Source organism: Notolepis coatsorum (genome assembly GCF_963971535.1).
Source record: "Notolepis coatsorum genome assembly, chromosome: 8".
NCBI classification, from domain to species: Eukaryota; Metazoa; Chordata; class Actinopteri; order Aulopiformes; family Paralepididae; genus Notolepis; species Notolepis coatsorum.
In genome coordinates, this window is record NC_140172.1 from 49,774,881 (window position 1) to 49,792,882 (window position 18,002).

The following is an 18,002-nucleotide window of genomic DNA, read 5'->3' on the forward strand; positions in this document are numbered from 1 at the left end:
CGTATCCTTGTTTCCCAAGCTGTTCCTAATCCAATTTCTTCCATCATGGTGTCAAGTGTGGGGATCTACCGAGGCACCTCTTCCTTGTGGTGAAAGCGAGAAGGAGGAGAGCAGGTGACCACACACCTGCTTATGAAGGTAAGCTGATGAGGGGTGTGGTCAGACTAATACTGGTATTAGAGGTACATTTGTGGTTTATTCAGTACGCGTGCACGTACGCGAGATAGTGCAGAAGGCGAAGCCAAGCTAAGCCACTAACGATACAGAACACCATGTAACATCAGGGTAATATATTATTTGTGTTGTTTTCTATGTGTGGTGTTGTGTCATCTCCTAATCGCCTGTTTCTGTTTCTGCAGATGCCACTCATCTCCCTGATTGGATTGGTTGCCCCTGATTGGTGCACCTTCAAGACAGGCAGTGGAGATGGGTGGTTAATAGATTGGGAGGTGACGCACATCGGGGCGCCTCATTCTGTCATTTGCGGGTGACCATCGTGTTGAGAGGTTGCCCTTGAATTGCCACTGTTATGTGGAATGGTAGTTATGCTGCCCTGTGTTTCCACTGTTGTGTGGAACTGGTTAAATGTGACTGTGTGATGTAGCTTCCAAGGTGAGTATATATATATGTATATATTGTGGCCTCTGTAGCCAAGCCACTGTTTATATATGTATCTATGTACTGCATCTCTCTCTATATATATATATATATATATATATATATATATATATATATATATATATATATATATATATATATATATATATATGTTGTGGCCTCTGTAGGCACTCTGTGCCTTGTTTGCCACTGTGTGTGGACTCCAGTAGCAGGATATATATACTATTGTTGTGGGCCTTAGAGCCATTTGCCTTCCTGTTTGGAAGTAAGTATCTACATATATATATATATATATATATATATATATATATATATATATATATATATATATATATCTGTATTGCTCTGGTGCTAAATATATACTGTAGTGCTCTATGGCTGAGTGGTTCCCAGTGTTTACCTTATATTTTGCTTAGTGTTTGTTTGGTCGTATTTATATATTGCCTGTTTGTTCTCCAACTACCCTTTGCCCTTTGTGTTTGTGCTGTGGGTTTCAATCCCCACGATAATAAATATTATTTCCCCTTTGGGAACAGTGGGTTTAAATCCCCGCTATAATAAATATCATTTACTATTTATTTTCTTTACCTGCCTGGGACCGTGCTTATAGCACTACTGGAGGGGCTGGTTTTCACATACAGCCCGCTTCAGCTTATATTTTATATTGTCATTAGACATTACTATGTGACACAGACTGACAGGAATACAGTGACCCTAGGCACAGGGGAGCGACAGAAGAAAGATACTAAGATGGCCTGATAATGTAATTCTACCACTGTAGCTGAAGCAACAATCTGGCGATGAATGGATGGAAAACCAGAATAGGTCTACGGTTGGCTTGATGGATAGATGCAAGGCAGCTGTGCAGGCTGAGCAGGTGCATTAAATGAGCCGTGATCAAGAGGGAACAGGAAGATTAGCCCTGCTAGGCTGCAAGGGGCTGTAAGGATGGAAATGTCAGTCAGTCACACCCGGTCCAAGCATCAGGATGGCACGCGATGGCACAGCACATATCACACTAACTTGTTTGTGTTACCAGTGGTAACCAGTGATTCTCAGATCTCCTGTGAGGGGCAGCACCGTTGCTAGCGGGGCTATTAGACATTTATTTAGTTGTTTTCTTTCTAAACCTTGTTCACTCTATAAAGACTTCTCAACTAGGGCCTATTTATATGGTAATGGTGCTAATGCACCATGTTCAGAGGGAAATTATTGAGCTTGTTGATGTGCTTGTGTTGTGATGTAATTTAACTTGATTTGTGAATTATATCTGACAGGCGGATATTTGAGGCAGAGGTACTTTAAATTAGGGCAATTTGTCACTACACTTATGATCAAGAAGATGCCTGAGATCAGTACGCCGCAAGGTGAGGATATTGTGACTAACCTGCAGAGAGTGACTCATGCAGCTTCATTTGGTAAAATATTTTGCCATCACCCTTTGCCATCACCTAATTTAGGCCTCTTTTAAATGCATACTAATTTGCAATGTTACTTGGGATGTCTTGTGACTGTGCTTGGATACAATGATTATGGAGATTGTTGACTTAATCACTAAAACATACTTGTATCCACAATTGACATGTCTCCCTGAACATGAAGAAAATATATAGGGTATCACATCATTAGTTTAACTGTTTATTATAATAGCGGCATATAGCAATGGCAATAGTTAGTTAGTCTTGGCGGTATGGTTCTACACTTTGGGGTGCTTCCTGCTGCAAGAGAGGCTACAGCAGGGCTATTCAACTAAATTGTTCAGGGGGCCACATTGTCAGAAACCCAGGGGGCCAGGGGCCGGACTGCCACGGCGCCTCCCCGTGCTATGAATATATGTACACTTGACACAACACGCAACCACATTTTCACAACTTTTATTTAACTACATTGCAAAAGTAGTATACTTTTCAAAAAAAGTGCTTCATTTATGTGCCACATCTGCAACATCTCCTGCAGAAAGTGCTTCATTTATGACTGTGCAACAACTGCAACGTCTCCTCTTCAACATTTCAATATAAAAATAAAATAAAAAACAAACAAGTGCATGATGTGCATCTGAACATTCTAACATCAACACTTGAACAAAAAAACACATTTATAGTGCAGCTGAGCTTATGAAAAAGTGCTTCATGTCTGTGCAACAACAGCAAATCACAGCATCTTATTAGCACTTATTGTCCACTCTTAACTCTCAAACATCAGGGGGGTGGGGGGCAGACAGGCCTAGCCTACATACACACATCTAATGAGAGCGATTGCACTTCTTTGACATGGGCAATGGCAGAGAAAAAGGGTTCATAGGAAGTGAGGGCTACCCGCAAACAGTGATGCAAATGCTCATATGTCAAGGAGGCACGTTGCTTGTTTTAATGGCATTCATGTGAGAGAAACTGGATTCACAGGTGTATGTTGAGCCAAACATTGTTAGCACAGATATTGCCAGCGTTTTTATTTTGGGGAATGTCTTGACATGAATACACTTTATCCAAAATGTTGTGGTGGATTCATTCTCAAGTGCCTGCTTCAGAGCAGATGATGCTTGCATGTCAATTATTTCAAGTTGCAGGAGACTTTCATCAATGTGAAGTGATGCAAGGAACTCTTGTCCTTTTGTGGAAATAGCAGCTACATTGGCAAATGGGTTGCTCACAAAATGCATCAATTCTCTGGACATGTCAAATTCATCAAATCGACTTGCAAAGTTTTCCCTCAATTTATCAATGAAATATGTCATTAATTGAGTGACTTTTGGCTCAATTGTGCGTGTTAACGTTGACATGAAAAGAAAAAAGTTAAAAAAAAAAAACTTAAAAAGATTTTTTTTTTTTTTATATATATTATCATGTAATCTTTGGCGGGCCGGTCAGAATCTATATAAGCTGTTATGCTGTAGCCCAGGGCTATTCAACTGGCGGCCCGCGGGCCGCCAGTTGAATAGCCCTGGGCTACAGCATAACAGCTTATATAGAATGATAATGGCTGCATAACAGCGTATATAAAAAGATAATGCATAACAGCTTATATAGTAGGATAAAGCACAACAGCTTATATAGAAAACGTAAGCATAACAGCTTAACTAGAAAGATAACGTATAACAGCTTTTACAGAAGGATGAAGCATACAGTAACAGATTGTATAGAAGGATAAAGCACAACAGCGTATACCAAAACTGAACAAGCAGGGAGGACTGAAAACAAATCCCCTCACTGGCTACTTTCAGATGAAGCTTCTTTCTAAAGCGCTTGTAAATTTTTTCATTGTTCTCTGTTATACCAATTCCCTCCTGGTCGTTCCGCTGCCCTACTGTATAGGTCTGGGGAGGGTGTGGAATTCCACATGCCTCCTACGATACATGTGGAGTTGCCACCTGCTTCTTTTCAACCGATGGCTAAAAGTTTCACTGGAAGAGGGTAATGCTCGCAGAGGTTCATGCTATCTCCTCCAGATCCCCTCCCTGCTGAACATGCGCCCCGACCGACCAGTAGGAGTTGCTGTTGCACAACCAGGACTCATATCCCACCGGTTTTCCAGCCACGAACACTGCCAATGTGTTCGTAGGGATGACTTAGGTACTGCTGCCGGGAGTTGAACCTGGGTCCCTGCGGTTGTAGGAGAGTGCTTAGACCAAATGCCCCATCTTTTTCTATGGAACTCGCACTCTGGTGCTTAGGGCCCCGCTCCACACGACTCTCCTCACTGCTTTTTGTGTGCGTGAAAGTAGAAAGCAATCCTATTTTTGCGAGCTTGGCCAAGAGAGAAAGACTGCACTCGCTTTGTTTGCATGCTATCAGGAAGCCTCGTCTCTACACAGCCTTAGTAGCTGCATACAGTACAGAGCAGGAGAATGTTGCAAGGCAGTGTGTGAATAGGGATGGCTACGTCATCCTATCCAAAACGCCACTTCCGTGTCCTGTTGCTTCTAGACGGGATAGTCAAAGGCAGTAAAATGGTGCAGTGCTGTGTCCCATGTTGCAGCAATAGAAATTAGTCAACAAAACAGTCTCTTACTACCGCTTTCCTCTGTTACCATGTGGTAGTTTCTCAACAAAACTGTGTAAAATTGTACTGTACACCATGGAACTCAGAATGGCAAATTGGAAAGGTAAAATTGCAACATTACACATAACTAATTCAAAGCTACTCCCCTCCATTGCTCTAGAACTGTCCTTATTTTTATCCCCTGGAGAGGAGGTGAATAAGCAGTTGAGTGATTTAGCATCTAACCGTGGTTACAATGCCTACTGAAATTCCTATCCTAGGCGGCTGTTTACAAGCCTTAAGATCAAAGAGCCTTCCTGGAAGATTTAGAGATAATGTTGATTAGAGCCAGACATTTGGTCTACAAGCACAACAAGCTCAGAGGAAGCCTTTTGTGGAGGGGTAGGGAAAAACACAAGGTGTTTTGCATTCTACCCCTGTAAACAAAAGGCATCGGAACTAGATTAGGTCAGAAGGTTCCCCATTTGAAACCCAGCCTTCACACCCCTTCGGGTTGAAACTGCTAGGGAACGCCTACTAAGGAATTCCGTTCTGTCGCTACTCCAGGGTGGCTAGCCTATTGACAGACAGAGCTACTGGTCCTCCAATAAGGGAGCTCGGTAATGCTCAGAAGGACCCGCCCTCCTGACGTAATGTTGGGGGCGGAGATCTAGACTTTAACATGACGCGCTCTGCAGAGAGAGCGTCACAACTCCACGAACGACAGACAGGAAACAACAGCGAATACACACTCTTCCTCCACTGGACAAAGAAGACCGCGGCGAGAACGGCCCTGGAGCAGACGAAGAACGAGAAATAAGACGTCGAGCCCACAGATACAGAATATTTAGACTAAAGCCTAATGAACCTCGGCATAGTGAGGGCTTCCATTAAGGTTTTATTGCAATTGTTCTTTCAAAATCTTTGATTTGTATTGATTGAAATCCTTTTATTAAACAACGGATTCTTCAGAGTATCAAACTGCTCCGATCTCACTTTCTCAGCCGTCTTAATCCTCTCCGGCCGTGCCGCAGCAGCAAAACCATTACCTGGTTTACTGCATTTTGTAGATATAGTACTTCAAGGGCTTTTTAAGGTTAACACAACGCAGAGCATAGATAGGGAATAAGCTGGGAAGTTTACTACAACAATTTTCTTTTTTACTACTAAATTAAGAACACTAAAGAAGTCTGTTGGAATTAGCGGACAACCCAGAATTCATCCTATTCTATAGATAATGTGTCAACTAAGTACTTTGAAGCCCTTGGTACGGGTGAAATATCCTAATTTAACATGATGGTCTGCTTAAAGGTCCCGTGTCTTATAAATGGCCTTTTCCAGTGTTTAGCATTGTTTTATAGCAATGGGGGGTTAGTATCAATGGGTCTGTGTCTCTAATTACCATTTTGGCGGATTGCTCTAAGGCCCTTGTTACACACAGTGTTTTTGTGCTCGTTTTTATACGTTTTTGAATATGTTTGCTGTCCCTGTTACATAGAAATGCCGTTTTTGCTGGATACGTTGTGGCTAGGGATGCACCAAAATTTCGGTGGCCGAAAACCTTCGGCCGAAAATGGCCAAAAATGGCCTTTCGGCTTTTGGCCGAAACAACCTGTAACCTAACGCGTGTTGTTGTGATGATGTCGCGCTGTCGGGAGTCGCGCTGTTTCTATGTAAACTCTGCGCGCAATGCGTCCAATAAATGCGTCTTTAACATGCTTTTATATCCTTATTTACTATATGCCCGTCGCGGTTAATCACTGAGTGATCTAATATGCATATTATTCAGAGCGAGAGGGGGGGGGGGATTGTGTTTCTCACATTGACGCTGTCTGTCTGTCGCGCGTCTACTGTGCCGAGTCAAGCGAGCACATTCAGCTGGGGACTAGAAAGGTGCGCTCAGTAGAGCACAGATGTCCGCTGCGCAGCCAGAGAAAAGATGGAATTAATGTACTGTATGCATTTAGAAGTGCTGAATAAATGTTTTATGGACCCATAATAGTGATTATTTATTATTTAAGTTAAGTTTTGCCATAATCATATATTTTCCATAATCATATGTTCCACAACATTGGTAAAAAAAATTCTATTCTATGAATCATTTTCGGCCTTTCGGCTTTCGGTTTTCGGCCAACTGTTTTCTATTTTCGGTATCGGTTTCGGCCAAGAATTTCCCATTCGGTGCATCCCTAGTTGTGGCCCTACTGAAAACGCTAAATTGTGTTTTCCGTTTTGGAGTAGTGCCAAAACTCGCAACAGTCGTGTAATCTGCGCGGAGCCGTTGTTGCTCAACGCCCATGCGCAGTAGACTGTCAGACTGCAGTGTAACCTACAGCCCGCGCGCAGCACCATGTATATCCCTCCTGTCTGGCTGTCTGTCTCGAGCCCGGGGAGCAGCACCGAGCAGCGGCCGAGGAGCAGCCAGCGCGCAGCACCGTGTATCTCTCCAGTCTGGGCTGTCTGTCTGTCTGTCTGTCTGTCTCGAGCAGCAGCCCGAGCAGCACCGAGCAGCAGCAGCCCCCATGCCCCGCCTCATCTCTCCTGCCTCGAGCAGCACCGAGCATAATGCCATAACGTTATTTCGCGAGCCCAGCTGTCAGAAACTGTACATTGTAACGTTAACACAGCCCAGCTGTCAACTGTACATTGTAACGTTATGTTATTTTGGGCGTTTTATTCATAATGTTATTTCGCGCGACTGTACATTGTAACATTAACACAGCGCACCCTAACTTCTTGTGTATTCTAGCAGTGTTTTAGAGGTTATTTTGTACAGTACCTTTATCTGCACTGAAACATACATTTCTACAGTACATGCAGTTGTTGGTAGATAACTGTGATTATGTTTATTTATTTATCTATCTCTCTGTGAGCAAAACCTATTAATATTACATATGTGTTGGCGGAATCGCGTCAATGTTTGTTATGAATAAAACGCCTGAAAGTTTCAAAGTAGCCTACAGTTGACAGCTGGGCTGTGTTAACGTTACAATGTACAGTCCCGCGAAATAACGTTATGAATGCGCGAAATAACATAACGTCACAAAGTACAGGTCCAGCTCAGTATGATGTCATAATCAAACATTCTAGAACATTTGTGATGTCACAGTATGATGTCATAATCAAACATTCTAGAACATTTGTGTATCTATTCAACAAGTCTCTCACAGCTGAGTGTGGATGACAGCGGGGACGAGGGAGAGTAACTACCTCCCCGCGCATGCTCAGTGCTGAATTCGAGACGAGATCCGTTGTGGTCTGACCAAGCCTCGTTCTGACAAAACGAAAGCGCTCAAGGTGCAAAACGAATGTCTAACTCGGCTGCCACGTGTGTTGCGCTCTGGAAAGCGAAACTCACCTGAAAAACTAAACGAAAACTGCCTAGGTGTAACTCCAGCCTAATTCAGTTGAGACAATCTCCTCCCCCTGTTTTGCTGACGTGAATAAGGCACTGATCTGCATAACTAACTATGGTTGTAGCGCAACCATGCAAGTGGAAATACCGGCACTTCCTCAAGCGGGTGCCGACAGAGAGAGGCAGAGAACGGGCGAGCGAGAGAGAGAGATAAAGAGGGAGAGAGAGAGAGAGAGATAGAGAGGGACAGGAGCTTCTGTCAGGGAAACAGACACACACACATTTAAACACACACAACCTGACCGGCGCGCGGGGAAACACAAACACACACGCATTTACACACACACAACCTGACCGGCGTGCGGGGAAACACAAATACACACGCATTTTACACACAACCTGACCGGCGCACGTGGAGGGTCTTCTCCCTGGTAGAGAGAGAGAGAGAGAGGGACCGCGTGCAGGAGTGTGTAAATGTGTGTGCGTGCGGAGCTGGTGGAGGGTCTGCTCCCTGGGATATCACAAAATATATCTTTGACTCCCATATTCTGATCCATGCAATAATATTCACAGTGGTATATATTGTCATTTGAAACAAGTTACCAATGCATTGTCCCGTGGGATTAGGCCCCCTGCGGCGAAATTAATTAGTATCCCCCTCAATCTTTCTACCTCTCTCTCTGTGCCAGTCGCAGATTGTGGGCGACTGTCACTCAAAACGCTTATGGGCGGAGCCAGGCCAACACAGCTTGGAATCTTGAAGTCGAAATTTTTTGCTTTTGAGTAATTGATAAAAAAATTTAAAACAATGAATTTTTTTGAAAGAAACTTTACAGATGTGTTCCATAGACTCACAGGAATTGTGTAAAGTTGCCCAAATAGTGAAAGGAATAGCAATGCATGTCCCCTTTAACAAAACAAATGCAACTTAGATGGTGCATGACACAAGACCAGTGATTTGTTTTGGACACATTTTAGTTAAGTTGCAACCCATTCATTTTATGTTGAGCTGTGACCAGGCTTAACTAGTTTGGGTCAAACCCAAAAGATCAGCTACTCCCCAGCAAACACTTTAATGTCCATTGGCCACATCCAATCCGCATCCAACCAACAGCGCAAACAGGGGTCAACATTCAAGTCTTTAGACCAATGTTGTTTCAACAATATTTAAATTGTTTAGTGAGATAAGATGAGGGTTTCAAATATAGACTAGCACCTGATTACATCTACAACCTTCTTCAACACTACACTCCCTCCCACTCACTCCGCTCATCCAACTTAGCCCTTCTGAGCACACCACACTACCGCCTTAAATCCACAGAAAACAAATCATTCTCCTCCGCTGCTCCCCGACTCTGGAATCAACTCCCATTACACATCAAAGAAGCCCCATCTGTAGAAACATTTAAGAGCTACCTCAAAACCCACCTGTTCAAACTTGCATACTCCTGACCCCCCAACCCCTGCATCACTTACATTTTCACTTTAGTATTATTATTTATTTAAAAAATGTCTCTGTCTTGTCTCTAAGTTGTCTCCCTCTCTCTGTATTATCCACTATGTCATCATTGTGAAAGTCCATGTACTGTGTTTGTCTCTGTACTGTGTTTGTCTGTATGCTATAATGCCATGTATGTAAAGCGCTTTGAGATTCCTAATGTAAGGCGCTATATAAAATAAATGTATTATTATTAAATATGTCAGAATATGTCTATGTCAGAATTTACATTTGTGTTGAATGCAAGTCTAATTCACGTCAAGTTGTAATGTGAAATCTTTATTTTCTATTCAAATCCATGGCTGGCCTGGCAAAAGGAATTATTTCCAGAGGCTAGATATCACAATAACAAGGCCATTTTCCAAACAGTCAATAGTTAAGTCAATAGCAGCGCTATCACCACAAAATGGCTAACAGATGCCCTCTTCAAACGTCAAGGAGTTGACTCTGCTTGGCTCCAGTGGTAGGAGTCTGAGTCCAGGATGAGTCAGGCACCACTGAACACCTCCTTGAGCTGCAACGCTCCCATGATTGGTTTTGCAGGTTTGTTGACATTGAATGCAATGGGCTGTACTGCAATGCATTCCAGTGGCATTACGGCTAATGCTAGCTAGCTCTCTTTCTGTGCCTCGCTAAGATACGTCAGGGAGCTACGGGGAGCTGCACCACATGTATCCATGGAGGACCTGGAGGTATCTCCATAGATACACCATAGATAAACCAACTAAACACCTGGAATAATTTATCTCATAATTACTTATCCCATTTGACCCCAATGGCTGTTTCCATGCATAAGATATATTTCTGTTGTAGTCAGTTAATTAAATCTGTGAGGAACAGCCTACCGGAGCTATACAAATTTTAAAAAGCATCTTGAACTGCAATGTTTATCTCCGTTCACAAGGGGCCCACTGCATCTACATTGGATGTGGTTCCCTTCGTGCTGCAGATCATTTAAAATATTAAACTCAGGCGTTTTCAAACTGTTCATAGCTCATACCGTGAATCAATAGTATTAACTTAATATAGAAATACAAATCCGAACAACAAGCTGCAGGAACCCTCAGGGTGTAAGAGGAAAATAACCATGGCTTTAGTGTATATGCGTTACTGATCGTTTTTATCTGATATTTGACTTCCTGTCGGCATCAAAGCACATAGGATTCTGCACGTCAGGCTCCTTAAGTAAGTGGCCTGTGGAGATTCGGGGCAGAGTAGCAGCACAGCTGGAGAGCGAGCATGCACACACACACACACACGCACACACACACACACACACACACACACACACACACACACACACACACACACACACACACACACACACACACACACACACACACACACACACACACACACACACACACACACACACACACACACACACACACACACAAGAGAGAGACAGACATACACACACACACACACACAAAGAGAGAGACAGACACACACACACACACACACACCACACACACACACACACACACACACACACACACACACACACACAGAGACAGACAGACATACACACACAGACACAGACACACACACATAATAACATATAACAACAGGACTGACAGGGTGATTGCCTTTGATCAGTGGCCAACTTAATGGATTCTCTGGATCACTGCTTTGCTCAGCAGAGGGTCAACAAGAGGCAGCAGGTGAATCACAGCATGGTCCCGTTCCCCGTACCTGGCTAACTGAGTTAGCCGGATAATTTCCAGTATAGCCTGACTTAAGCCAGACCTTTCCATTCCCCGACGCTCGATTGTCTAAATCACCATGGTAACAGATCAAAAAGTTTGAGCCTGGTCGAGAGCAGGGTTAAATTCAGTTAGCTGGATGAACCATGGCCACGCCCCCGCAAAGAAATGCCAGCTCGCTTCCTGAAATGATTCTCACAGTCTAGATCTGCATTATACCATTCTGAATTATGTTCTTGTGCTTCATTCTTCTAGAGGGGGCTTTTGAAATGTGAAATAGACCCAAAATGCTGATACTAAATTCACGTTGTCCTAAATAATGCACGTTATATATACCGTGGCGCTCGCTAGGTGCGATGTACACATTATGTGGTTATTTTAACAACGCGCAGCATTGCAAATGTGAATCCCGCAGGGATATTTTTAATGATTGAAACCTATCGCTCGTTTGGCTCTGATTCCTTTCATATTCTCCGCTGTGGGAACGCCTGAATTGTGTTTCATTCAATCATAAAATTGAAGTGTCTATGCGTGGATTGTGGTTTTTGTGGATTATGAATTACGAGGAATCTGAGGATTGTTGAATTGTATCATCACTCACACGTTATTGTGATATTGTAACTGGGATTAATGCATTTGAGAATAAAGAGATAAAACTTCATTCAAAAGAAAAATATTCTAAACATGGGTCTCTTGTCCATTGATGGATACACAATGAATATATCCCGTCTGGCACAGTGGTCCAACGGCCAGTGTTCACTCCTGGCAAGCGGGCGACCCGAGTTCGAGTTTTGGAATATAATATTAATGATTATACGCAAAAGTAGCCTAGTTTTAAGTTAAAATATTATAAATCTACATGCATTGAGGATGTCATTCTTTATATAGCTCTCAACGTGCACCAAATTGAAGTATTTACATTTCAAAAAGAAAACTAGAAGAAGTGGGATTCGAACGCGGGTCGTCCGTGTGAAAGGCAAAATGCTCGACCATCAGACCACGGTGGCAGACAAATGAAACATCAACCATACATCCATCAATGGATAAGAGAGCCGTATCCTTATTCTGAAACTGTTGAACGAATTATTTTCGCTAGCAAGATCTCATTTGATTATCCATTCTGTAACTGAGGGGTTACAAAACCCTGACTGTATTAAAGATTGTGATAGATTAAACCACTGCTATGTACTTTAATTACTGGCCAAACAGTACATCAAATATAGATGGTGAACACCCACAAGAACACGGCATTGACACAGAAATACTATTGGAGGGTAATTTATTATTATTAGGCAACGTTAGGTTACAGAATGAGAATTAGGGTCGCGCTTGTATGGCGAAGAATATACGTAAAGTCAGTCAAGAGCATAAGTCACTAAGAATAGCAGGAATCCTATGATGGGTCTAAGCTGACGCCACCTGTTGTATAGTAGCAATTATATAAGGCAACACCGGTACCAACTGGAGACAATGGGTTCCCTCCGGGGTGTAAGGCCTGGAGGGTAGAGGAATGTTCGGGTACTCCGTCTGAGTCAACGGGGAATAAAGAGACTCCAGGTACAGGAGTCGGTGCTTGTACTCCCTTGATCAGCAGACAAAAGCAATAGTTGTAATCCAAGATGCTCGACAGCATTGATGACAGCTAGCCAGCCCCGTCCACGAGGCAGGCCCGAGTGGTAATCCTCACGAGGTTAAATCCCAAACGATAGTGGAAATCAACGGTGCTCTTCTCCGGTGGTCACGTCCCAAAGCAATATAATCCAACCAGGAATGGTTCTGCAATCGCCGACGCCGATTCTCCTGTGCACTATACTTCACATTAAACTAGGTCGAACTTGACGTTACTTCACTAAACTCTGACACTTTTACTATTCTATTCGCACATGTTCTAAACGCACGGTTGCTCACTTCAATGTTACCGAACTTGTCACACTGCTGCTTTAGATGAACTGAATGAACGAAGCGCTGCTGTTTACACCTGCGCCGTATTTATACTTAAGTGAATATCTAGTCCCAACCTCAGTCCTTGTCTCGTATTACTACGCAGACTCTGGGCATGTTCTGACATGCCTGCAGTTGTCTTTGAACTTGCCGTTGGGGGCTTGCGTGTTGGCGCCTGGGGGCGCTGTCCAATAGGAGAGCGAATATTACCTGAACGCAGGTAAAGGGATATTCCGTGTATATATATAAATAATATACAAAGTATATCAAACGATACATATATATATTCAGTTTAATCTGGCCCTTCACAACACATTCCATGAACCTACTGCCAGCAGGGCACGTTTAACGAAATCTAATCTGATTGATTGGGGTAATGAGGGACTTAAAATTTGCCTATAGATTATGCATTTAACTTGTCGGCGAGGCTATTGAGCCGTACTGCAATCTGTTAATAAAGTTTTAAATCAATCAATCAATCAATGCCGTTAGAAAATCAGGATTTCTGCTCTCGACACTTGCTGTCTTCTCAGCTGAGGCGGGCGCGCGCACTGATCCTGAGTATCAAGTCTGGTTCGAGTTAACGAGACTGAATCCACCTTCGAGGAACAGGAAAATCCCGGCTTCAAACATCGGGTTAATTGAATCTGGATAATGGGACTCTTGATCGACTTAGTTGAACCAGGTACGGGGAATAGGGCCCGCTCTCATCACCAGTCAACGTTATTCATAAGGAAACAAAAACACAATTCACGTTCATGCCAGTTTTGCACAGCTTGAGCATCCGCCTGCTTCCAGTTGTTCTCTCTCTCCCCCCCGTACAACGATGGAATAGAATCACATAGATACCCAGAAGGTAAACGAGCACGGGCTCTGCAAAAACACAGAATCTATAGCATTTAACAACACACAGACCCACCGACTTAACCCTCAACGCTGGCAGATGATAAATCAATTGTCACGTTCGCTGCAGATGTTTTGAACCACTTACTTCTACAGTAATATCTGTAACGTTTCTGGGTGTCTGTCCTATTCTAGGACTAGGAACCCTACTGTTTTTCCAGAGTACTTCACCCTGTTGTTGGTATTTGCACTAATTGAATGTCACCTCTGGTTGCTGTCACTGGCTGTCACTTATGCCGTCACTAATGGATGCCTGTGGTATGTCAGGAATGTGGCTTTATAATGACCTCCTGTTCTCTTTCTCCCTGTGGGAGCTTCAGACAGTCCTGCGTGCAGTCGTCTTCAGAACAAGTGCTGGAACCTATTGTTGCTGTTACCTTGATTTAGTATCTATCCTTAAGGCTTTTCTCAGTTGACGCTTGGCGTCTTTCTTGTTATCATTTGCTATCCTTGCTCCTAGTGTTCTTACATTAAAAAGGACACACTATTGAAGAAGAGCAAAACCACATCTCCGTCTCTTTCTTTCCTCTACAATTGGAACTCAATTCCTGCCTGCGTCGTAACAAATATCCATTACAGATGTTGAGATGTCATGTTTTTGACATGTTGATACAGGCACGACGAGGAATGCTTCCTCATAAATGCAAAGGACTGTGGGATACATAGCAACCTTTGTCATCTCCCTGTAAACAGTGCTTCTCTGTACTACCATAAACACCTCTGTGTGTATGTAGTCCCTGTGACAGATGTGTCATTGATAGAACCACCTCATCAGTCTGCTCTCAAGCTGCCGCTGCAGCTGTCTTTATAATACAAATGGTCTTGAATGATTCACAGAGCGAAAACCTTTTCTAATGCAAACTCTCACTAGAATCTTCAAATGGAGGTCTAGAATGAGCTCTTTGATGGAATTAATGAAAAGTTTCCATCGACTGCTTAATAACATGAGGATTCACACTTCAAGGGAGAGGACAGCCAGCTGAACGAGGCATTAGCCTGTGAAATGTCTACACCAGAAGACATGTCGTTAGTGTCGTCGCAGTGTTTGCCTGCTGTGATTACTTAAGTATAATGAACTTAAATCTATTCACCTCTGTATTTCAGCTCCCACCCACTCACAATAAAGCTGTAACCCAAGCCGACTGCATTATGTCAATCTGCCTGTCTATTACACTGCAGCACTGTATATACACTTAAAAAAAATAAACGCATAATGGATTGTGTTGAAAAAACACAACATGAGCAACACAACTTTGAGTTGCCACACAAACCACAATGTGTCCTTTTCGAACACATCTGTATGTGTTTAGCAGAGGGACAACGCGTTCTGTGTTATATCAACACATACTGTAGCAGGTCCAATAAAAGCAGTGTTTGCTTAGTATCACTGTGACTTGTACACATCAGTAAATTGGCCTCATTTACAAAACCCCTCTGCTCCTAATTTGATACACCTGTTAAAATGGTCATCTACTCCCTATAACACCAGAGCTGCTCACCATATCTCACTAGATTGTCCCTGTGTTAACACCTCCTTCAGTGAATCCTCCTTCCAATTTGCTGCTGCCAGCAGTTGGAACAAAATGCAACAACTTTGAAAATGGACAAATTGATCCCCCTCACTAGTTTTAAGGACTCCCAGAGTTGTTTACACATACAATCACACACGCACCTGCAACCGTCACACAGCCATTTAACTGACATGTAAATTGTCGGTTCTGCTTCATGTATTACATACCCTGTCATTTTATTTGGTTGTTTCCGTGTTTTAATTATTTCCCTTACCTCTGTGATGTATGTATTAGACCTGTCTCTTTTCTATTAGCTTTTTTGTGTCCCTTTTCCCTGCCACCCTTCGAGAGGCTCTTTTGTCCTCTCGCCAGGCCGTCATTGTAAGTAAGAATTTGTTCTTAATTTTCCTGTCTGGTTATTTGATTTGATTTTATTACGGATCCCCATTAGCTGGTGCCATGGCCACTAGCTAGTCTTCCTGGGGTCCACACAAAAAAACATACAAAAACAATTATTATTGCAAAACAAAGTTATTAAAAATCAGTACTCAATACACAATGCACAATGAAACTAACAATTAAGATGGCTAAAATTACATGCAAGCAAAGAAACATAAAACAAAAAAACAAAACTAAATACTTTACAGTGTTAAATACAATTTAAGATTGTAAATACAATTTAAATAAAAGAATGGTTAAATAAAAGAAAATCTAAGTATTTGTCACCATCTTCTCATCTTACCCCTCTCTCTCTCTTCCCCTGCCCTGGACACAGCCTGGCTGTCAGCCCTTCCCTTCCTGTTCCCGGCCTGTGTGTCTATTAAACACCCATGGAAAACTTCACCTTGTTTTCGTCCTGCGTTTTGGGTCCTACTGCCCGCCCTATTGTGACAAGTATTGTGACCAATTTTTTACCACCCACATCATGAGCCACCACCGTCCATCACGGTGACAGCGAGATCGAAGGGTCTCATCGTCAGGATGAATGGGGAATGAATACCGGGATGTCTGGGTAATTAAAGCCCCTGGGTTGATGGAGAGAGTGGTTGGTATAGAGAGAGATAGAGAGAGAGTGTGAGAGAGAGAGAGAGAGAGAGAGAGAGAGAGAGAGAGAGAGAGAGAGAGAGCGAGCGAGAGAGAGCGAGAGAGAGAGAGAGAGAGAGAGAGAGAGAGAGAGAGAGAGGAGAGAGAGAGAGAGAGAGAGAGAGGAGAGAGAGAGAGAGAGATGAGAGAGAGAGAGAGAGAGAGAGAGAGAGAGAGAGAGAGAGAGATAAAGGGAGATGTATGCTTTCTTTTTGTTTGGGTAGATTTACTGATTAAACAGAACAGAGCGGAGGTGTATGTGTGGGGGGGGGGGGGGGGGGGGGGGGGGAGCCAGACACTGTCCATCATCATATTCTTGGGTATATACAGTATACTGTTGATACTTAGTAATTTCCCTAAGTGTCCTCATGCTTTTGGACGTGTCCATCTGCCAACCTCCATCTCAGGGTGTCGCTCAGCACCGGCATGCAGTCACCAGAAGAAGGAGACAAGCGATGTCATGAACTCTGCTTTTAGAACCACGTCTGCTCCAACAGTCAGGCATACAGTAGCTCAATGAATTACAGTTGGCTGCAAATCACGCAAGCAATCCCAGGAACACTGTTTCCACTTCCTCCTCTCTTGGTAATAGAAATATATCTATTTCAAGTTTATATTGAAGGGGATAATTCAGTAGCATAATATCTCTTTTACAGTGGAAAATGGCAAACAACTCTTTACACTTATATATTGATCAGACACTTATTTTTTGCTAGCAATGGACAGACCATGATGCAACCACCAGAAATGTAAAATGCAACTAGCATGAATTTGGAGTTTAACAACAGTCTTGTTGTTGTGTAGTGGTCCATTAGGTTTCCCTCTCAGGGGATGAATAATGTTAATCAATCAATCAATCAATCAATCAATCAATCACTCATTCAATCACTCGCAGTCCCAGGAGTGCTGTCGATCAATTAATCAATCGATCTGTCCATCCAACCGTCCATCCATCCATCAACATGAAGCCAGGATCTACCTCTTTCTGGTGGTACTTGATGGCCAGTTTAAGCCTGGCCAGGTCATTGTGGTCCTCCTCCTCCAGCAGGCTGATGTCATCTCTGAAGTTGAGGATCATCTCCAGCTCTCTGGAGCTCCTGGTCTGGTCCAGGAGGTCCTTGGCAAACTGTTTACACTGCTGAGACAGTTCCTCGTACTCCGACTTGAACTCGTTCTCCACCTTCAGGAGAAACGACAAGGTAAGATATGGCTGGAAGTATCTAGAGATGTTTACGTTTCTGATAACTACATCACTGCAAAACTGCAAACCAGAGAGAGAACGAGTAACAGTAACAGTAAAAGTAACAGTCAAGTCAAGTCAAGTCAAGAGTTTTAATTGTCACGGCATACAGGTATACAATGAAATGCGGGTGGTCTTGCCCGCAACGATGTGCAATACAGTGGTACAT

The 18,002-nt window shown here is 43.0% G+C and overlaps 1 protein-coding gene across 1 annotated transcript in view; it reads right to left on the reverse strand.

Moving 5' to 3' along the window:
* The window catches only part of LOC311233446 (short transient receptor potential channel 4-like), a gene marked incomplete at its 3' end in the record, with an annotated part of 190,065 nt that overhangs the window by 74,859 nt on the left and 97,204 nt on the right, over positions 1–18,002 (reverse strand). Inside the window, exon 6 of the mRNA XM_084320413.1 lies at positions 17,573–17,773. Within this exon, the coding sequence (XP_084176539.1) occupies positions 17,573–17,773 (201 nt within the window). The remainder of the gene's footprint in view (positions 1–17,572; positions 17,774–18,002) is intronic.